At 39.8% G+C, this 22,789-nt stretch overlaps 1 protein-coding gene and 4 long non-coding RNA genes across 12 annotated transcripts; 3 read left to right on the top strand and 2 right to left on the bottom strand.

The window, feature by feature from the left end:
- Positions 1-1,055: 1,055 nt before the first annotated feature.
- On the top strand, positions 1,056-11,077 carry LOC112554097. Of its 6 annotated transcripts, XR_003097192.1 has the most exons (4): positions 1,056-1,571; positions 1,715-1,924; positions 7,641-7,808; positions 8,978-11,077. It is a non-coding gene; the product is annotated as an uncharacterized LOC112554097 (long non-coding RNA). The 6 variants fall into 6 exon arrangements; XR_003097195.1 differs by lacking the exon at positions 1,715-1,924; XR_003097191.1 differs by lacking the exon at positions 1,056-1,571 and having other exon boundaries at positions 1,579-1,924.
- On the bottom strand, positions 6,970-13,675 carry LOC112554096 (methionine aminopeptidase 1D, mitochondrial-like). Of its 3 annotated transcripts, none has more exons than XM_025221700.1 (7): positions 13,573-13,675; positions 12,461-12,829; positions 11,968-12,159; positions 11,084-11,247; positions 8,646-8,743; positions 8,281-8,328; positions 6,970-7,786 (listed from the first exon to the last, which is right to left on the bottom strand). In XM_025221700.1, exons 2-7 carry the CDS (start codon positions 12,782-12,784, stop codon positions 7,644-7,646), a joined length of 969 nt encoding a protein of 322 aa, XP_025077485.1. In that variant the 5' UTR covers positions 12,785-12,829; positions 13,573-13,675; the 3' UTR covers positions 6,970-7,643. The 3 variants fall into 3 exon arrangements, with proteins under 3 accessions (XP_025077485.1, XP_025077484.1, XP_025077486.1); XM_025221699.1 differs by having other exon boundaries at positions 13,416-13,611; XM_025221701.1 differs by lacking the exon at positions 11,968-12,159 and having other exon boundaries at positions 13,416-13,611.
- A 57-nt stretch (positions 13,676-13,732) lies between these two features.
- On the top strand, positions 13,733-14,781 carry LOC112554099. The gene is made up of 2 exons (XR_003097197.1): positions 13,733-13,869; positions 14,740-14,781. It is a non-coding gene; the product is annotated as an uncharacterized LOC112554099 (long non-coding RNA).
- A 669-nt stretch (positions 14,782-15,450) lies between these two features.
- Positions 15,451-16,359, top strand: LOC112554010. Its single transcript, XR_003097183.1, has 2 exons — positions 15,451-15,481; positions 15,836-16,359. It is a non-coding gene; the product is annotated as an uncharacterized LOC112554010 (long non-coding RNA).
- Positions 16,360-17,553: 1,194 nt separating this feature from the next.
- LOC112554024 lies at positions 17,554-18,322 on the bottom strand. The gene is made up of 2 exons (XR_003097185.1): positions 18,264-18,322; positions 17,554-17,752 (listed from the first exon to the last, which is right to left on the bottom strand). It is a non-coding gene; the product is annotated as an uncharacterized LOC112554024 (long non-coding RNA).
- Positions 18,323-22,789: the final 4,467 nt, after the last annotated feature.

Below are 22,789 nucleotides of genomic sequence, written 5' to 3'. Positions count from 1 at the left end.
TTGCATCAAAGCTAAACACAAAAAGTGACACTCTAGTTTCATTTGAAAAGCACAGAACATGACATGCATCTGGTGACAAAGCAAATTATTAAGGATGGTGACAGGAATTAAACACACGCACACTCCTCAATTTACACGAATAAAAACAAATCATAGTGGTGATGCAAATGCAAGAGATATGTATAAAAAAATTCAAAATATGCAATGGAAATAATAAAGGTTGCTGGGAGAGAACTGTACACAGTGATGAAAAAATACACAGCCATATGGTGTATGACAATACTTTGCTGCTGTGTCAACTTCAGTATGTAGACAACATATAAGCACAACTGCAAAATCGCACCAACCATAAATATAAATGCACATATCATATAATATATGCACATGGTGACAACTTATTAATGATGGTGACACAAAGACATGTAGAACTCAATTTGCATGGGGAAAGAAATTATGGGTGTTGATACAAATGCAAGATATATTTATGCAAAATATTCAAATTATATAATGAAATAATAAATGTTGGTGGAAGAGAAAAGCAGACACTGATGATGGATGCTTTGCTATAGACGTGGTATGGCAAATATAGGTGAATATATTCTGGAGGGGTGATTTTGGTGCAGTAACCACAAGATGGCAAGCAGGTTTGTTCTATTGTTGAACCACGTTGCTGTGGCAGATGAGGCTCAATCCAAGCCTGGAGAGCCTGAAAAATTTCACAAAAGATCTCTATGAAAGTTTAAGTGTGAGCATTATTATAGATATGTTTAGTGGATACATTTATGCATATATATATATCTTGGACGTTCACATTCCTTAAAATTGATTTTGGCATTTATATTTATATTTCATTAAGTTTATTACATTTTACTTTATTTTATTACGTTAACTTACATCAAAGGCGTCCGGCAACATTCGAAGTGAGATTTGAACTGGCATGTTGAGTATCCTGGAACGATGACTTCGACGAAACCGATCATGTGGGCATTGGAATTTTCATTATTGTCCTGATTTACTTTCAGTGGACAGGTGGGCCGCAAGCTTGATATTATTTGCGACGGCTTGGCTACAGCACGGCGGAGTGTAGCTTGCAAAACAAAGACTTCACTCAAACCTCGCCTTAAGTCGGCCATCTTGAAACTCTGGCTTCCGGCTACACTGCGTTGCACAGGGACCGCTAGCTTTCGCTAACCGCTAGATTCGCTAGGCTAGCTTCGCTCGATTCGCTACGTGCTATGCAACACGCCACTGTACACCTGTGGCTGGCACAGAACGGTGACCTGAAGTTCACGAGTCGACACAGCGAGTGGCCGAGCCTCACCTGCTCAATGAGTAATACGTGTTTTGTTTTTGTTTTGTTTGTTTGTTTTGTTTTTTGTTTTTTTGTTTTTTGTTTTGTTGGTTTTTTTTTTTTTTTGTTTTTTTTTTTTTTTGTAAGAGAGCTAGAAGAGAAAAGGAGGAACAGGGTAAGACAAAATAATTAACCGCCTCCAGGCAGAGGTGGACTTGCCAGGGAGACCCGGCAAGTGGCGACACAAGGTGTGGAGTGGAGGCTGCGTCCTCCTGTACAGGTACGGAATTCACATTTCTTTCGTGCTTCGGAGTTTTGTACAAGTTGAATTTGCTCTTGTATTTTTAGAGAGATGTGTAATAGTCATTTGTTGGAAGGTTTCTACTATTCATGTAGGTATCCTGACCTGCTTTTATTCTGTAGATGTCCTGACCCCAGATGTGCTTGCTGTAGATACCCTGAAGTGTTGCACAAGGTTGTTTCCCACAATTCACGAGTTGTATTCCGGGCCACGTGCCAACCTGTCCATTGATGTCACTGACTTATCATTCTTCGCTATTGCCAGTCCCGTCGACTCTGACATCAATATAATCGGCAAAGCAGAAGAAGAACATGGGTCAAACCCAGTGAAAGGTTAGAGGTCAGGAGGGTTTTCAGTCTTGCTCATCCGCCAATAAATTCCAACTGACATGTAAAGTGTAAAGCTTTTTTCTTTGTGGGTAACATTAACGATCGTATGACACAAAGATAGATCATGATGTGAGTAGTTTTCCTCTCCAAGTGGATTGTTTCTTTCTTTGTGTTGTACGTGATGCCAGGGACTAAGGTCACGTCCTGACCCCCACAGCGGAGGTGCTGTTGTTGGGAGGGAGCATATCGACACCAAGATATGAACCCTGGGCATGGCGGCCAGCACTGCAAGCTACAGATGTCTGTCTGGGGACATGAATCAGGCTCTGTAAACCTATTATTTCCCATAATGATTCTCTCTTGCCCAGCAGTAGTAAATAGAGGTTGACGGGTGGAGCATGGGGTGTTTTTCATGTGTACTGATAATTTTGTTATCATTATGTTATGTTATTATTGTTTCATATTTCTCGTAGTTATTTTAAAATCTTGTGAATGTGTGAATATTGAATAAGTGTAGTACTTGTATTCCTCTTGACTAGCACGGCTTGACAATATGATACTGAGCTGGATTGCTAAACATCACATTGTGTTGCTATGGCGATGGGTTCATTCTGTTGATGCTTTGTTTGCTAATCTGCATGTGAGTCGTCACCCGCGAGTCTCTTGCCGGCCTACAGGCGGGTGCATGGTCATACATCACAAGCAAATCAACAATTAACACTAATTACACCCGCCTACACACGGCCCCTCGTCCTGTCTCTAGGCTGACTAAATGTCGGTGATACACTGTAGTGTCTACTGTGTCACTAATAGCAACTGTATTGTACGTATATAACAAGGTTGCATGAAACTAAACAATGCTTCCATTACATCTTCTTATGAAAAAGGTGTTAACATTGTAATTATAAAAATGTCACTCACAAGAATGCGACCTTTTGTCGTAACAGTGAATAACAACAACTGTGTGGCTTCGTGGCCTTAAAGGAAGAGCAAAACGTGTCAGGTGGTAGGCATATACATGTATATATATATGTAGAGGGCCAGCTAGTGCTCTAGAATATTATACGAATTTTTTAATACAAAATAATGATGAACTCACTCTTTTGCACTATCTCGCATCACACGTGCGGCCTGGCTTACCCTTGGCCAAAACACTGAGAATATAGCATCGTGTTGACTGACCGTTACAGTACTCACTGACTTACAGCTGTGTGTTATCATTGACTTGCAGCTGTGTGTAGTCCATGACTTGCAGCTGTGTGTTATCAATGACTTGCAGCTGTGTATTGTCAATGACTTACAGCTGTGTATTGTCAATGACTTTCAGCTGTTTTAGTCAATGAATTATGTCAGTATGCACCCAGAGCTGTAAGTAGGTACGAAATGAATCATAGGGGTAGACACCCAGTTGGCAGAAGTCGTCAAGCATGTGGCCACCTGTTAGTGCTCAGGGAAAACATTACCTGAGACAGTGAGAGGTGCAGGCAGTAAACAAACAATGAGCGGATGGCGAGCTGATGGACTGCATTGAGGGAGGCCGCTACAACACAGCAGCGCGGTTACCACGTGACATCGCGCTGACGAGCCACGTGACCCGACGTGTGGAAGTTGTGGCGGGCAGTGCAGTGCCAGAGCCTCAGACCACTTGCTCTGCACCGACAAACACTAAGTTGATAACAAGATCGTGCAGACATAATGAAATAACCGCGGGTGCAAATGGCTGCGGGCGGAAAGATCAAAAGGATGAGGACCAGGCGCCGATAGTGTGATAGAGTTCGTCCTCGCAATGGCTGGTCAAGCTTCCGCTAGTGTAAGGCCTTGTAAAGTAAAATTATTTCTTACACGTGAAATAAATGTCACTTGTAGTAATGTGTAATCATATTGCAGAATGATAATAAACAAAGAACTGTTGCCAAAAAGTTTGATTGGGGTGTCAGAAGCCCTCGCCGGTTACAGTAAGCACAAAATTAACTCGGAGGGCAGAAGGAAGTGGGGTGGAGAAAGAAAACCACGTGTTGTGTTGGTCATCAGGACACGTGTAGTATTCACCGTCTGGAGCCGGACACATGCACCATTCATCGTGGGGATCAGTGGATCACATCATCTGCACTTCGATGATGTCGGCTTCTGCTGCAAAGGACCACTGGATGACAGAAAGTGGACTAGCGAGGCGACTGACAGTTCCAAGATATGCTGCTACACTGGGGTACACTATACACAGCGGTGTACACTGGGGTACACTGTACATAAGTGATGTACACTAGGGTACACTGTACACAAGCGGTGTACACTGGGGTACACAGTATACAAGCGGCGTACACTAGGGTACACTGTACATAATTAACTATTTCAACACTATTTTACTCCTCACTTTTACTTCTAACTGTGTGTTAAATGTCTGTATGGGTATGTGAGCAAAGACAAATTTCTGCCCTGGGTCTCCTGGGCAGACAATAAAGTCTGTTTTGATTTGATTTGATTTGATTTAAGTGGTTTACACTGTGGTAATCTGTACATAAGCAGTGAGTGTCATGACATGTGTAGAGCTAATTACGAGGTCATTACTGTAATGGTGTCAGCTTGCTTCATACAAAGTCTGCTCCAGCCCAAGATGAAGAGCAGAACAGCTGTTGTAGAACATTCAAGAAGAAAGTGGAACTCGCTGCGTGGTGCGGTGTCTCCTGAAGGATTTATTCTGGATGAAAATGCGACGAGACCATTTATTCTTGCTGTTACTGCCATTGGGGAGGAGTTTTTCAAGTTCCTTCGTGACCGTTGATTAAGAATAATCGCGCGTGTGATTTGTGTGGTAGTGATACAACATTGCAGACAAGTGAGTTACAGAAACTTGGTGGCTGCACAGGGGTATCGGGTATGTCCCCACTGAACAGAGGGAAGTAGGGCGTGGAGGTGACTTAATGAACTGTCCTTATTAACCCGGGTAATAGCGATATTTTTAGCTTTGAAGCATCGGTTAAAATTAGACCCGGCCTAGTAAAGTCACGTGGAAGAATTCCACCCGCCGTTGGTTGAATGAAGCGTCGACAGCTGGCTGCTAATGCAAATTAGTTCTGTTTTGTTCATGAGCTTTGGCTGCACATATCTGGACAGTGCATTTAGTTCTTCCTGTCTGCACGCATCGACTGTTAATTTTCTGATGCCCATTGTCGTACTGATATCCGATTGTTTAAAAAAGTGGATTGATAATGAAGATAATGTATACGGTCACAAGATTTAGCTTGAAATGGAAAACGCTCTATACCTTGAAGAAATAGGAAAACTACTGATTACGGCAAAGTATCCAGTCAGCCAATAGGCGGTGAGTGGTCTGCAGCCTGCTCCACCTTATTATTGGGGGTGCCCTCTGTCATACACACCATCAATCTATCTCATCCTCCCGCAGACATTAAACACGGGCGGCAACCCTCCGGCCCTCAGCAGCTGTCCTCCATGTGATGCTATTTCCGTCGTTTATGTCGGTGAAGAACTTTCCGGTTTTCGCTGCTACAGACAACACGTGCAGTCTATCCATATTACCTGAGCAGACGACAGTATTGACAGAGAAATAACCTTGCCATGCTGTAAGTCTTTATGTTGATGTAGACATCAAGGAGATGAAGAGTTCGTCATTAACTCAAAACTACATTTCATTAGCTCATAACCATCTTCCGCTGCCAGGATGCTTTTGCCATTTCCGAAACCAGATGACTGCTTTTCAATCTTCTTCTGTCCTCCGAAAAAGACATTTTCTTCCCCCTACAAGTTCAGCAGGCCGTGTTCTCGATTATCTATCAGTGGGTGATAAAAAAATCGATGATCTCCGCTGATGTTTCGTCCAGTAATCATCTTCATTCATTTCTCATCACTGTCGTCACCAACAACAGAGGCCTACAGCTGATAGTCTGCCTGCAACAAGCAGTTTGTTAGCACATCTTCATTGATAACAGCCCAGTGTCCCTACAGGGCAATGCTTGATAAAACATTGTAGGGCAGCTCAGTGTTTGCAAACTAACATCATCAGACATTGTAGTACTTGACTAGCACCGCCAGAAGTCATCATCACCGACACTCACAGCAGCAAACGGTTCAAACACAATCTACACACTGACGATGGAGTTTCCATTTCCCTCTTAAATGTTAGTTTCTTTGTTTAGCTGATAATTGCCTTTCATAATCAAGTGAACAGCAAATAGTCAAATTGAATGGCATTTACTGATGGAAAGTACCACTGAAAGTGTTCTGACATCGCAATAAATCAGGCGCCAGAGAGACAGCTGTTCTCTCTCTGAGCTTTACCATCAGTGAGATTTACTGTCAGTGATCAGTGATGATGACTCACCATTGAAAGTCTCACATAGATGGTATGTATCAGACTAACCAATAGTCAGCATCGTCAGGCAAATGGAGATGACAGCTTAGGTGGTAGGACCAGACTACGACCATCGAGTAGCAACTGGGGTCACATGGGGTCAGATTATAGTCTTCATACCAGCCAGAGGTCCCTACAAACTGCTGACCTCAAGCTGGGCCAGTTCACCTTCACAGCAGACAGGGGGCCCACTGACTAGGAATTCACAGCACACGGGGCCCACAAGGTGCCCACTAGAGACACGGACTATGGGCGTTACGACCGACCAGGCAGCAGAGGTCTGCAGGATGAACAGCACATCGTTAGGACGACAAGAAATTACAAGGAGCATTCAGCAGCAGATAAAAAGTCACATCGCTCCATAAGGAATTCCCTGATCACCTAATCACAAGGCAGGTAATAGCCTACCTGCGAGGTCTACCTGTGTCAGCACCAATTCAGTGCAAACGTACGCGCACTTCTCAAGAACGCAGTGTGTTGTACCATAAAGGGACAGATCCAGACATTGCCACAGCTGTTCTCAGATTTAAGTGTTTTATCCTTTGCGGAATTTCGATGATTGTGATCGAAATGTTGGGGAAAAAAAGCCCGCATCTTCTGTGGTAGGAAATGCTGTTTAGCTATATGTGCACAAAGCGCACACACATCTACTTGCAAAAAACACTAGAAAAAAACCCAGTGAAACCTTAGTTACTTTTTCTTTATTGCCTTCAAGCTTTTTATAGCACTTTATTCTCCTTAGCATTTACAAAGTTTTTACTGTTAAAAAAATGTTTAAAACTTTAGAGGTGTGTGACAAATACCTATATATGTATGGAAAAGTACCAGCTACAAAAATTACTATATACACAAAAGCATTGATGAAAAAGTCATGCCATTTGCTAGCCAGGAGGTATCACCAGATCCAAAAAATCGACTGTATTCGTAGAGTATATATCATTCCTTATCATCAAACCCTGATTTTCTGCTCTTGACACCAATAACATCATCAATTTCTTAAACAGCATAAATGCTTGCTGATTGTCAATAAATTTGCCAAGTGCTCATTAGTTCTCCTTCAGCACATACATCTTCAAACCTCCTAAATTTATCTTCTGACAATACCTGTTGTTAAATGCCTTCATTTACAAAAATGTGTATGGAAAGCAGTTCTGCATGACTCAAAGAAGGCTTCATGTGTATTGAGGTAGAATGTTCAGTCCTGATGTGTTATACATCCTACCAACAACATACTGATTCAAAGCACTCACAAAGTACTTCTTAATTTGTCTTTTGGATTTTTCAGAGTAGACTGTTCATACTCTTCGTAAGTGTCTTATTTATTTTAATAAATCTTTTTTTCTTTTGCAGCTGTTACGTTGTCAGTACTTCCACACCTGAGCGAGTGACAAGAACCGTATGCTCAAACTGAGCTGACCAGCTGTTGTCTGTAGTTACAGCTGTCCACCCATCCTGTAAGATCCGTATCTCAGGGGATCCCATGCAGATGATTGGCTCTGCAGCATAATCAATATTTATGTGAGGATGATGACTGCACACTTTGTAGTATCTTCAAAAATTGTTGTGGTTACATTTTAGAAGCTCTATCATAACTGCTGTATAAGAATCTACAACTGAAACAATTATAAGAAACTTCAACTAAAATTACATGCTTTATTGTAGAGAAAATCTTTTAAGCCATGCTTACTTGTGTGTTTATACGTTAGCACAGTCATTATTCTATTGTCACTATGAAGAATAACTTTTAAGCATTAGAGCCGACTGCTCGGGTTCTTAAAAAAATAAAAATAACCTTGCAGCACAAGAGCTTGCTTGTACACCATCATATACAACCATCAGTGGCACACAACTGTAGTCCAAAATTTACATCTTACCAGTGTCACTGGCTTAATCACAAACCAAAGCAACAATACTTGAGCCTTGGAGAAATTTGCCTAGTCATTACAAATCAGGCCTCAGTTTAAACAACTGTCAGAATGTAACAGCTCACCTATTGTGAATGTCATTCCTTCTTCCATCTCTGCATCATCATCATATGCTGAAGAATAAGGTCAAAGATATCAATTTTTTTTAACAAATAGTTACTTGACATATTTGTTAATACAACTACATGATACAGGTGACAAGAGTTGCAGCCTTTAACACACAGACTTTGGGGTGTTGTTGCTCATAGTCTCGTAGGTATGCCTTAACTCATTCAATATAGGTGTATTGATATAATTAAGCTATAGCTATGAAGACATTCTAATTCATGGGTGGGAACTGTATATGTATGTTATACATTTTTCTAGAGTTTATTAAAAAATTTGAAGATATCTGCTTTCAAGCTATTAAGCAACTGCAGGGGTATCTCACCAACATGGATGATGTCTGGAGGCCCATGAAAATATTCTCCAATACCATGGCCACAGAACTCTGGGACTACCGAGTATCCTGCAGACTCTGCACAGTTGCTGCAATCATAGCAAATGTCATAAGAGAAACTAAACAGTAGTTTAAATTTTAATTTTTGTCATAATATTCATCTAAATAGTAGTAATCTGAAAGCATATTGTCGTTAAATTTGAAAAATAGACTGACAAAAGTCCCCAGCCCACACACACACAAGGATTATCCAATGTTGACTTTTTGATGACGTTCAGTATTTAATAATCAATAATGTCATTAGTAATCAATTTTGATACAAGGTTATCCAAGACAGGTTGTATCCTGGCTTTTGTGGGTACCAAGGCCGGCGTCAGCAAGATTGTATTAAACGCTCACTCGCCAAGCCATTACCAAAGCAAAGACCACGAATGCCCTCGTAACTGCCAGGTGAAAATCAGTTGCCTTAAATTTGCACGCTTGCCAGACATAGCAGTAGCTACTCGTTGTCACTGACAACTATTTTCTTGTGTAATTACTATGCATGTATTCCAAAAGTAGACCTTTTGATTAATCAAATTGAAACAGTAACCTCCCCAATTATTAAGTACTGTCACGTACAAAATCCACACATTAGGGATGTCAGTCATGAAGGCTAACCCACTGCTTTTCAGTATTATACATCAGTGCAACTCTCATGTCCTAGCCATATGCAGCTGAAAACATACAATTTCTTTTCTGAAACTGCACAATACTTTCAACACAGAATTTTGATACAACAAATTTTTCAATATTTTTTTTCACCAAAGCCCTAGTTGATCCTAACTAGAGCTCAATGTCATGACAAAGCAACAAAAGGACTCAATGTAACAAATTTTTCAACGCAACAAAGTTCAATTCCAAAGTATTCAATAAAATAACATTTCATTACAATTGTCTTGAGAATGCCAGGAATCAGACATTCATTTAAGCAACTGATAGTTTGTTCTTAACGTTTTTGAGGTCCGATCAGGTTATTATAGGTGGTGTGCCCACTTTGGAAGTCAACTGTATCTAAAGTAGGAGGCTTTGCGCTTGTTTCCTTTCTGCAAATGGCTACATGTGATATATTTTTCAATTGTCTTTTTTTTTTTGAAATGCACTCCTTGTGATTTCCTTAATTCAAAGTGTATCTCAATCTTTTCAGAGTGTTGTTCTATTTACATTAATTTACACCTTATAATGTTTATGATGTATTCATAGTAATTGCAAAATGAGGGAAATCAGAACATGTCTGTAATGTTTGGCTGGACATTTCCTTAAAAGTAGTTATCATGGTAGTAAAAAATTGGTACAGGCATTCCAGTTGGACAGAGGAACCATATCTAATTATTGTAGCTATTCTTAAAAACCAATGTTCGAAAGAATGCTTCACATAAGGATTCTTACACTACCTTCAACATACAGACATTCCTCACTTAACAAAAGACTACTGTTGCACAACTTGGTTAATAAACAAACTGGCTGACCAATATTTCAGGCAGAATGTCATTGGGTTTGCATGAACCATCTTCAGATATTGTTTTAATGTTACATTTCCATCACTAATAATATTTTTAATATATGTTCGTACAGAACTGCACTGTGATGAACCTGAAGCCCTTTTTAATGACCAAATTGTCTAGAAGCGAAAGAAGAAATCAGAACAGAATTATAACTGGACACCTGTTGCTTGGGAACCAGATAACCTAGCCTGGATGAAAATGACTAGAGACTGTTGTCAGAGCTCTTCCTAACAGGTCTAACATTGCATGGAAGACAGTGGCGTAGCTTCCATCTAAAATTCCCCAGATCCCCAATCTAGAAACTCCCAAAGCTGCTCCTATATACCTCACTTCATTCAAAAATCTATCAAATCAGGCTTGAGTGATGAGGACAAGCCATGTGATAATGATGATCAATAGCGTTTTTTAAACCTTCGCCAGAGAATGTAAGACAACTTCTCCTGTTCTAGTGTAACTACCAACAATAGGAATGACCTTTGTGTCTGGAAGATGCTCTGCTGACAACTTCCTCCAAAGATCTGTCCAAACAAAAATTACAGACTTTTTTTGTAAAACAGTAAGTTCTGGTTTCTCTTACTTTGCAACCAATGCGATATATGCCACTTTTATGACTTGCTCTTTGTAAAATAGAATAATTTCAATTTAAAATTGCGAATATTTTTGTTGTTTCAAAATGAGTGAGAAAGCGATGCTTTCAAACTTCTCACTCTTGTGTTTCCATTTAGTTTTGTGTACTTTTGAATGCTAAAGAAGATTAAAGTACAAAATGCTCACTGAATGTAAAGAATCTTAATGTCATGAAATATTCAATAAAAACTAAAAAAAAGTTTTCTGTAGTCAGAATTGATTTGTTACATGAATATCAATGTACTTGTCCTTACTGACCTGACTGCCCATCCAATTTCACTAAATCGTGCCTTTGGACGACAAACCGCTATGCCAGCATCACGGCACTGCCGCGCAACTTCTACAAGATGACACATTTCACCAGCAACACTGCCAACCAGAAATGTTGCCGATGTGTCTCCATGGTAGCCATCATAGAAAACCTTTAAAAAAAACCCAATCTCCTTTTACTATATACAGCCTTATAATCGTTTTCAAAATGTGTATTTATAACTGGCCATCTATGGCAGTGTTAAAAGAGGCTCTTTGCATAGTTGTGAAGAATAAATTTAGCATAAAACTTAACACAGAAACTAGAAAATTACACTTCTCTAAATGTTTTGATTAGTAAAGCTGACATTATCAGATCTTTTTATGTTCTGTCAGAAACCAAGTGCAGAGACAGCTTCTTGTAGAATTTATGCAAAAATTGATTTAAGTGAAGCACAAATTTTGCCTCCATTTTGTTAGTTGGTGGTTTTGGCATGAATGCACTTCCCCCTAGAAGTGATTTCACACTATGAGGGGAAAGGCAAGGAAACTGGAGTAACGGGAGGAAAACCCAAAGGCCAACCCTGCGAACAGGTATCACATACAGACAGTATTCCAAGACAAGATTTGAAAGGCTGGGCCTCTCACTAAAGTGGTGACAATTGTTTTAACCACTAAACTACTGGGTGCCCCTACCAACCATTTAACAGAAGGGATCTGAGAGATTTGAAGCCTACCTTCATTATCTACTTGAGCAATATATTTCCCTAATGTAAATAAGATCTACGAGACTGGCCATGCTGAAGGCATCTTTGGCCATTCCTGAAAATGACACTGGTCGGTATCACCCAAGGCCATAGGTTGTAACTAAATAGAAAAAAAAAAATTCTTACTGTAATATCCACACAAATAATATCGCCATCTAGAAGCCTGCGATCATCAGGAATTCCATGGCATACAACATTATTTACAGATGTACAGATTGATTTAGGATAGCCCTGGTATAGCAAAGGAGAAGGATAGGCTCCCTTTGATAAACATTCTGCATGTACTGCTTTGTCCAGTTCATCTGTTGTCATACCAACCTACAATAAGAATATTAAATTAATGTTATGCAAACATACTTTCAAAAAAATAACACAAAAAGATGTTTAGAAGCGACTAGTTTATTTGCTGTAAAACAGGAAAATTTGTTCCTCAAAAGGAATAAAATTCAACATTCACATGGAACTCTTTGCATTCTTTATTTTTATTTCCACTTAAAATGTAAAATTTCTCATTTCATCACAGTTATTTTGCTTTTATTTTGATTTATATTTTCCTGTAGATGGCAGCCATGTAACAAAATATGAAGATAAACTGTAAACCTGCAAACAAAATTCTTACCTTGATAAGTGAACCTGCAAATTTTAAAAGTGATGCTGCAATACTGCATGTTTTTCTCATTCCTTCAATCTGTTTTGGGGATTTCACTTCTGCATCTGGAGGTGCTTTTGTGACAGAAAGTTTTTGTGTAACATATTGTGGCTTAAAAATGGAGTCAGGCACTTCAAGTGTGGGACTGACTTTTCCTGGCAGAACTATGTTATGTTTCCTTTGTAAACCCCACAGAAAGGAGCTGATTCCTAGATACCTCTTGAAAGTCTTGACAATGTTTATGGTGCATAGCTGTAGTTGTATTACTTGAAGTGAAACACTGAGTCTTGTCATTGCACTTGATAAACCAAGAAGTAAGGTTTCCAGGAAACTGAAAATCTGTAGAAAATAAAAGCTGTAAATGTACTGAAAGAAATTAAAAGGCCATTGAATATGTCATATACATTCCCATTTTCATTTAAATAAATCATGATTTTCAAAAACAAAATAAATATGTTGTGGAAACATTTTGTTGTATATTTTTTATGCACTCTTATCAAGCTACCACCAAGTGGTATGTAAAATGAGAGCTAGTAACCTAACAGAGTTGATGGTTCCGTGTCAGCATCGGAGGACATGTATCATGGCATCAATTTTAGAGGGAATAGTTTACATAGCATGATCATTGCAAGTATAGTCCTTCTTATATTATAAAAACATGATGAAAATTGGGCATGAAACCAAGCTAGTATATAAGAATATGCTACCTGGGCGTGTGATTGTAGGCCTGTACCTTTTATCTAAATTATCTTTAAATGGAAAATTTGATACTAATTATCATTTGCTCATATCACTTCAAATGGAATAATGCAGTGCCCCATTTCATAGTTTATGTCTTTAAATGGTAAGAAGTAGCGTTATATTAGAATTATATTTGTGTTTGACATTTATTTGAGTTGTTCATTTATTCTTGGATCATACTCACGCCTGGTCCTCTTATATTTTGAAATCCGCATGTGGTTTTAAGTGAGACCATGGAATGCCACAATTATAAATAATTCTATCATAACCATACCAAAAGCCTTTCATTAAAGTTTCTGGGAAATGAGTTCATGAAAATGACTGAAGTGGCAAAGGTGCACCTGGTGGTCCAAGAACTTTTTGCTCGTTTACAATGTGTAAGAGTTACGTCCCTTGACGTACTAGACGACAAGAGTAGCGGCCGCTGACTTCCACGATGTCTGCACTCGGCAGCAAGAATTTGTCTTACGCCGATCTAGCAACTGTGGCTACATCACGGCAAGGCAGCCAGCCCCGTAAACAGATCCCCGAGACGAGAGATGAACCCAAAACAGCCGATGTTCAGTGTATTGGTGACAGGCGCTGATCGCCCGGCAAAGCACCTGGAACTTACACTACAGGCGACATGAGAGTAGAGCGTATGTTTATGTAACTAGTAGTACCCCAACATTTTGTTAACCATTTGTAGAAATGGTGTGCAATTGATTGCACCAACCAACAGACGAAAAATTATAACAAGTCTTTTCACTTTCGCTCTACTGATATGCATTTTGTAGGTGAAACTGAAAACAATTTTTGGAACATCTCGTCCATCGACCAGTGTGAAGAGTTTTAAAAAAAATTGATTGAACATACATGTGATGTAATGGTATTAGGATTTATTATTAACATATGATGAATTCCTTTCAGGTAACTAAAAAAACCAAACACTATAAAGCAGTGATGCCCCACCTTTTTCAGCCTGCGGGCCATATCCATTTCGGACAGCCGTGTCGCGGGCCACTTCGCCGCAAAAATACAAAAAGGAAAAAAAAAAATAGAGCAGATACCATTTTTTTATTAGAAACAAGTTGTACTTACCATTAATTATGTAGTAATTAGTGGGATATTTGAAGTTGTTTTCCCGAAACCAACTTCTGAATATCCGGCCTCATCGTAGAGACACCAAGTCGGAGCACTGAATCGAAATGTTCGTCCATCGAAAAAAAGATTGAGAGACGCCCCTAACGTGGGGATAAATACTTCTTCCTTTTTTTCGTTTTTTTAAGGTCTTCTTTTATTACTAACATGCCGATTTCCTGTACTGTGGGCAGAAGTTTCGCGGGCCGGGCGGGCCGTAGGTTGTGCATCCCTGCTATAAAGCATTAAAGTATTTACATAGCGGAAGGTAAGCCAGTTAACATACACTAAATTAATGGTAAATGATAGTTTTGAGAAAATAGGCAACTTAAAATATGCATTTAATCAAATAGATTTCTTTTCAAATGCAAATTTGTTAACATTTTCAGGTTACCATCGTGGAAGGCTTTTTGTGACTAAGAAAAAAATGGTAAAAAGAAAAAATGGCAATAAGAAAAAAAAATGGTCCTGGAAATCAACCTTAGGTACCACCAAAAGGTGCAAAGGTCCAAGTCTCGCAGCCGTAGAGAAGGATTGACACTACGAGGGACTTGTACAGCCTGTGCTTGGTACTGAAGCTGATTGAGTTGCTCTGCCAGATCCTATCCAGCCTGGACATTGCGGATGTTGCCATACCAATCCTGATACGGATCTCTGCTGTACAGCAACCATCTTTAGTCAGGGTGGCTTGCCGCAACGGAAAAGAAACTCCAGGCCTTTGAGAACAAGTGCTTGAGAAAGCTGCTCCGCATCTCGTACCGAGAACACAAGACCAACGAATACGTACGGAGCACCGTAACCTCCCTCGTGGGCCCACATGAACCCCTTCTGGCAACAGTGAAGCGGCGCAAGCTCGCCTGGTTCGGTCACGTCACCCGCCACAACACCCTGTCCAAGATGATTCTACAGGGAACCCTCGAAGGGAGCCGTCGTCGTGGTCGTCCGAGGAAAAGCTGGGTCACCAACATCAAAGATTGGACCGAACGCGAGATGCCGGACCTGCTCTCATCTGCTAAAGACAGGACCGGGTGGAAAATTATGTCTGTTGCTGCTGCCAGACGGTCCCCCCTACGCCCGGACCGGGCATGGGACTGAACTGAACTGAACTGAACTGAACCACCAAAACGCAGAGTAATTTGTTCAGATCATTTCAAACTTTAAGACTTCACATCATCCCGTAATGGCACATTGAAGCGGCTAAAGGAGTCTGCATGTCATAATTTTCATAGCAGATGCCGTTAACTGATTGTATTTTAAGAGCAATGTAGTTTTTTTTCAAGGTTCAGCAATTCTGTGCAGACTTTGCAATTATCAAATTTATAGTAAAAATGAGTGCAAAAATATGTATGCATCTCTGTCAGCCTGACATCCATACTTTGTTACAAAAGTATAAATATTCAGAGTAAAACAGAAATTTGTAGGTTTTGCTTATTGTGTCAAGATTTACTTTGTATCACATATTTACTTTTTTTTTTTTTTTAACAGAAAGGTGCCAGACCTACAACTACTCTTACAGCAGAGAAAACAGATAAAGCTTTGTAAGAAAAAAAGAATCATAAAGATTTCAGTGCTGTGAATAATGATCATACTTACCACAAACTAGTATTACTGGACTTCGCAAAAGGCTAAGCATTGGTCTTGGTGTAGCGAGAGAAACCGACCTACCTAGAATTAACAACTAAGCGAGGTCCGCGCATGTGTAGATACCATTTTCTCCGCATGCGCTGTTCACATAGACATTGCATCTTGTGAAAAGGGAAGAACCAAAGTTTCAGCAAGAACCAATGTATCCTTATGGTCTATGCACAGACGGGTGTTTTCTGTGGAACGCGTGTCTCAGTGGATTAGCAGACATTTTCGTGCATTTGTCTCAGAGAGAACTACATCCCCTAAAGTGATAGGAAGCCTCGTTATGCAGACACTGGGTCTTCTAGTGTTGCTGAGTGTATTAGCAGATATGTTCATGGTATTGTTTATCAAAACTAATAATAAAGCATGAGTTGTGTTTAGCTTTTTCGTGTTATTTTTATTTATATTTGACGTGTAGTTACTCTTTAGCAGACGATCTAACACCCACTCACGTAGTGATGTCAAAGATAGCACACTATCCATATCTCTTTGCAAGCTGTAATAATTTGAACCTAAAAGTTTCATTTGTTTCTCAACAGTTTAATTTTGTAGTATTTTTTGTCTTGTTTTAAATTAACTTCTGTATTTTAATGTCTTCTCTTTTCTTGCTCATTTCCTGTCATCTTACTGCTTTCTTGTAAGGTTCAGTACATTCTCTTTGCTCATTTGTTATGCTTTTATATATGCAGCTATGATATACTAATAGCGTTAATAATAACAAATGCAGAGCTTGTACGAGACATGGATAGCATACAAGGGACAGGAAAAAAAAAAGGGATAACACATGAACTAAAAAAGGATAAACAACAATACTAATGATGAATAAAAACAAGTACATAAAACGCAAAGAAGAACCAACTAACAAGAACTGAGAGTAACAATCTCTAGTGAAATTACCAACCACCATCACTCAAGTATGCTTCATGACCCTGCGTTGCTCCCCTCTGCTGAACAAAGTCTTATCCTTGAGACATTGCAATATGGCCTTACAATGTCTCATTGGCAGTATTCTGTTTGGCCATGTGATCCGTCACATCTTCTCAAAGTTTGTAATTTAAAATACCTTGGGAGGGTTAGGGTGATTGCCTGCTTGCATACATTATGGTGGCCATGCAAAGTGGGTCATATCCAGTCCATGTGAGGAATGGGCACTTCTCTCAATGACAGTGCACAATTTTGTGTTTACTTATCTCATTCACTTCTTTTTGCTGCTTGCTCATTGTTTAACTGACCCACAATTATTGCTTATCTTTCCATATAAGTCTATGTATTTTGTCTCGTCTTCGATACTGTTTAAGTTTTTCATCATGTTGCTCCACAACTGTCCATGTTCAGTTGTTTTTTTTCTGTCTCCACTGCACAGAGCATGCCTGTTTGCAATTGGTCATCCGCTATATAAATCCTTAAGTTATTATTAGTACCTATAGTTTTCAAATAATCGAGACTGCCATCACATCCCTGGTGCTCCATCACTTGGTGAATAAATACAGTCTTATATCTTAAACATGACTGTCTAATGAAAAATGCACAGCTTGCAGTACATCAAATAATCAGACACATTTAACAAATTGAGCTTTCAATTGTAATCCTTTATTCTGTTTCAATCCAGCCACTATCATGGGAGACTGATATAGCACATGGAACATGGATTTGCAAGGTGGGGACCTGTGCAGAGTACATAATAAATCCAAGGACCTTAATACCTATTCACAAACACTTGATTGTACAGTAGGCGCTGCCTACCATTATCAAACGGTTAATCGCAGGCTCCACCTGAAACACATAAAACCATGTTTAGTATTGGTGACCCACATAGACAGTAAAAATGTTAAAATTGCTAGGATGAAGATGTCAGGGTTCCCAGGTCCTTACAAATTGAATTTTCGCCGTAAGGCCTTATAAGTCCTTATATTTGCCATGCAGTCCTTACAAATAAGCACACAGGTCCTTACATTTTGTCTGTGACCCTTACAAGTCCTTATATCGATAAAATATTACCACAAATTTATTTTCGGAGTCGATTTTGGCGCAAAATACAGACAATTTTTCGCCACATTGCTATTTTAATCACATGACTACCCAGACTCGCTCGCGGCGGGAACTTCCATTTTGGCCTTTCGTGAGTTCACTCTCGTCGTGTCGACCACATTTCTTTGTCTGCTTAACAGTTTGAAAGATGCCAGGGAAGGGCTCTTTTCAGGAGAACTGGCTAAAGGAAGACAAGTATGGATGGCCCTTCTGTAAACCTGAACCTTCTTGAGAAAATTAATAACGACATGATTACCAATCACAATGTTGGTTTGTTAAATGTGGGCAGCTGTGGACTCCATGTTATGCACAATGCATTTAGGCGTGGATGCGAGGCTTCTCAATGGGAGCTTGAGTCATTTCTTACATCTGCTTATATCTTGTTCAGACAGCCCAGCCAGAAGAGAAGATTATATAAAAGTAACTGGTTCCACATCTTTTCCAGCCAAGATCTGTGCTCACCGATGGCTTGAAAACAATTCTGTTGCTGAAAAAGCAATTGTTATGCTTCCAGACTTGGAAGCATTTGTCAAAGCTGCAATGGAGAAAAAAATAGCATTGCCAAAGAACAAATCTTTTGATATTGTAAAAGCTTGTAAAGACTATTGTAAAGTCTTATCTACCCCTTTGCCCTCTGGCTTTCTTTAGTTTAATTGCCAGTGTACTTGAACCTTTTTTGAGAAAATACCAAGCTGATCACCCTCTTGATAGACTACTGGCTGTAGCTAAGAAACAGTCATCAGTAAACGATGGAACTGTCATGGCCTTCAGAGCTGAATGCAGAGATTTTTTGAAAGCAGTTCTAAAATTGCAGGATAAATCTCCACTGAAGTACACCCTAGTGAGAAACATAACTTTCTTAAACCCAAAGACCATGGGGGAAAAAGTGTAATAATATAAATCAATATAAAAAATGAAAAAGGTTTTGTTGTATTGCCAAGGTGTGAAAAGGTTTGATGATGTGACTTGTGACAAGATATTGTCAGAGTTCCGTAATTTTCTTGACAGCTCTGCGGGTGAGTGTGGTAGTAAGGCTTTTGACCCTATGGTACAAAGACTGGATAGTTGGTTTTATGATGCCCTTGCTGGAAAAGCAGAGTTTCAGGTGTTGTGGTCTGTTGTCAGACAGTTACTCCTACTCTCTCATGGTCAAGCTACAGTGAAAAGAGGATTTTCATTCAACAAAGAAACAGTAGCTGACAATCTTAGCCAGACTGCACTAAAAGCACGCAGAGTAATTCTTGATCATATTCACAGTGTGGGAGGGGTGGAAAATGTTGAGATCTCCAAACCATTGATGATATCCGCTTCTAGTGCCTATGGCAGGTATGAACGTTACCTCTCTGAGCAGAAGCAGCAGAAGGAAAGAGAAGAAAAGCAGGTCCACAGAAAGAGATTAGGAGATGAGCTGGTAATACTCACAAAAAGGCTAAAGACCACCAGTGCCGAAGAACGACACCTGCTGGAACTGGCTGACAGACATAGTTTCCAGGCTGAAGAGCAAAAAAGTTTTTCACTTATTGAAAGATCTAACAACATGCGTTTGTTAGCCAAAGACAAGAAGAAGGAGATAACAAAGATTCAGTCAGACATTGATAGATTACAGGAAGAAATTAAAAGGTGTTGAATTGTGACATTCAGAATTAATGTTTATTTCAGTTTTAAATAAGCCTGCACAATTCTGTACATGTATGCAATGGAATATGTTCAAAAAAAAACAGAACTATTTAGAGGAAATTAGGTTATGTAAATAAATTGTATTGTTTAGTATTGGTAAAACTGTAGAGGTGACAAAGAATTGAACTTCATCAATGAAACTTTTGCTTATAGCAGATGGGTTGCCAGTGTTGTCCATAGGAATGGGAATCCCATGGGAATCCCATGAGAAACGTCCCATGGGATGGGATGGGATGGGATGGGATAGCACACATTTGTATTTCCCATGGTAGTCGATACTTGATATTGTAAAATAAATTTACGCTGAAATTTGCATTGTCAGACTTTTTAAGCACAGGAAAAATACTTTTTTATTCCAATTTCATTATGCCATGACTTTGTTAACATGTGTGCAATGCGCAGTGTTGTCCATAGGAATGTTATTACCATGGGAAACGTCCCATGGGATTAGATGAGATGGGACAGGCATAAATTGCGATGAGATGAGATGGGATAGAAAAATATGTCCCATGGACAACCCTGTGGATTGCTTTGTCATTTTGTAATCTTAATCTTATGTGTATTAGTATCATGCTGTTTATGTAAAAGTATGTTTGCATGTGTTACATGTATGTATAATAAGAATGCTTAAATAATATCTCAAGGTTAACAAAAATAAATGGGCTGTTATGCTTGACAGTTTCGACTCATTCCATCTTTGGTTTAGCATTAGGATCACACTCTTTTCATTCCTCATCTGATCCTCCAAGCCTTGGCATTCCTTGTAGTCACAAGAAAATGTTTGGTCTACACATCTGTACAACACTAGTTGCCCTTCCGTATTCGCAAAAAACGCTCTTTTTTCAAAAGGTCTTTAGAAACTTACTCTTTCTTGAACCAGAGCCTTGATCTTCTAGTACTACTGTGCATAGCTCTATTTCTCTCTTCCCGTTAGAGTGTGTGTGCGAGAGAGAGAGACTTGTATTACACCAAAGAATGGCTTTCAGGTTTTGCAATTGTTATTACATAGATTTCTAGAAAACTTGGAACATTAATGGTGTATGTTATCAGCGCGCTAAGGAGACTTTTTAAGTTATCTAATCTAAATATGGCAGACAGGCATCAAAATTAACTTTTTGATTATTTATTACTAGAAATACATGTATTTGAGAACATAGAGAAGACCACAGAGAAAAACTTAAGCATTGATGACTGTCACTTAGGTCCTTACGAATGCATGAAAGGTCCTTATAAGGTCCTTACTTGGCACCATCCCTGATCCCTGGATGTGCAGTTTTCAAAAGCCTCCCCCCAAAGCATCACGTACGCTGCCATATCATGAACAATGAACAGCTATAGGCAATGACATGGGGGGTTAGGGGGAACCATCTGGATGTGCACTATTTCCACCATTCACAGAAGATGCACCTGTAACACTTAAAAAGCAACTTGAACGTATTTTATAGCATGGCAGATATAAGTAGCAATACTTTGGCAATGTTAGCCCTCCTGCATTATCATACGTCTGACAGTCACGGATATATCCATTGTGCTTTATGCAAGATATAAAATTACTCTGATTTGCATATATTAATTGCACTTTACACATATGATAGTAATATGGAGGATAGCACACATAGAGGTGAGGCGGCCATGCGTCTGGGCCCGCACGCGACACTGGACGAGCTTCTGAAGAAATTCAACAGCATTTTCGGTCTCGTGGTATGTGACCAAGACCTACTGGGGTCCTACACCATGTAGGAACGCGTAAAGGACATCTCGCAAGATGGCTAACTGGTGCACGAGATCGAGACAACGGAAGACGAGAAAGGGCACCCGAGCACAGACGATTATTATTAAATAGTTCTGGGGAGGGGAATGCATTGGGGGACATGTAAAGGTGTACATTTGTCCGTAAAATTCTTGCACATAACCTGTCAATTTAAAAAAAAAATTTCCATATATTTTATTATTTTTTAATTAGCAATAAACATAAGTAAACGACAAATCATGTTTGTTTTTTGTAACATTTTGTTTTGCATTTATAGGGTTATTTTGATGTATTTGATATTATTGGTTTTTCTAGGAATTTTGGCATATCCTGATTTAAAAACAATGTAAATCAGAATATGCCAAAATACCTAAAATTACCAATAATAGCTGGAAAAGGTATCTAGGTTCACATGGGCTTCCCATATAGGAAGCCCGGCCCGATGTAGGCCCGTTTGCGCTTTCGGTGATAGGCCTATATAGGTTGTCGCGTGTCATGATTTCGTCTAGGTCTGCATCTCTCTCAGCGCGGGGGGGGACGCTCCTGTATTGGAAAGGTAGCTGACAGCAGACGACAGTTAACGTTTGTTTTCAGGCTATTTTTGTCCAGTTCGCGGGAAAAGGTCAAGGCCTTCGCCCGTTGTCTGTAGCAGCACCTGACGTCACAGTCTTACTACGTCTCGAGAGAGCTGCTCGAGGGCTGGTTGCTGCTGGTGGGGGATGTTTTACCAAGGCGCTGAGTAAGAGCGGAGAGTTTTTTGAGAAGATGGCTGGAGTCTGTGTTGTGAGGCAAGGTGCCGGTTGTATGCTCTGCCACGACTGACCCAAGCTTGTGGGCACTGAGAGGCTGGTTGTACTAGCGAGTTGATGCCAGCAGTGACCACCGGGACTTGTGGAAAGTGAGGAGGGTGGCGGAATGACAGCATTCGGCTGTGACATCTAGTGTCTACGGGAGTGTGCTTCCGTTTCTTCTCGGGGTGACCGTCGGTCATTAACATAAGCCATGTGGGTGAGTGCATATTTTCCCCATTGTTATGTTTGTTTTTGGATGAGAGGCTGCACACGCCTGAGCATTAGGATACGCAAGTATGTGTTTACTCCTTATAAGTTTATTTTTGTATGTGTGTAATTTAGGGCTATTTCATGTCTTGGTTTAAGGGGGTCATGGAGGGGGATGTTTTGTTATTTTTTCCGGTAGTCTTTTAGTGACTGTTGTTCTTTTATTTATTTCAGGCTTTTTGTGTATGTCCGGGGTGCACGCCCTTGGTGTGTATTTACTGCGTACTTCCTGTGTATACGTGCTATGTGTGCGTGCCTTATGTCCTGGCTCCACGCCTTTTTTTTTTGTTTGACGAG

The sequence above is a fragment of the Pomacea canaliculata genome, linkage group LG13 (assembly GCF_003073045.1).
Source record: "Pomacea canaliculata isolate SZHN2017 linkage group LG13, ASM307304v1, whole genome shotgun sequence".
NCBI lineage: Eukaryota > Metazoa > Mollusca > Gastropoda > Architaenioglossa > Ampullariidae > Pomacea > Pomacea canaliculata.
The sequence above is the reverse complement of the archived record's forward strand: the minus strand, read 5'-3'. Positions and strand labels throughout refer to the sequence as shown.

Bases quoted from the DNA above. Each gene is read 5' to 3' on its own strand.
- LOC112554096 (XM_025221699.1), bottom strand. From the start codon at position 13,466: ATGGTCTCACTTAAAACCACATGCGGATTTCAAAATATAAGAGGACCA. The intron at 12,160-12,460 runs GTAAGAATTTTG...TTCTTATTGTAG, and splicing joins TTGCAGGTTCACTTATCAAG to GTTGGTATGACAACAGATGA. The intron at 7,787-8,280 runs GTGAGCTGTTAC...ATTATGCTGCAG, and splicing joins AGGAATGACATTCACAATAG to AGCCAATCATCTGCATGGGA.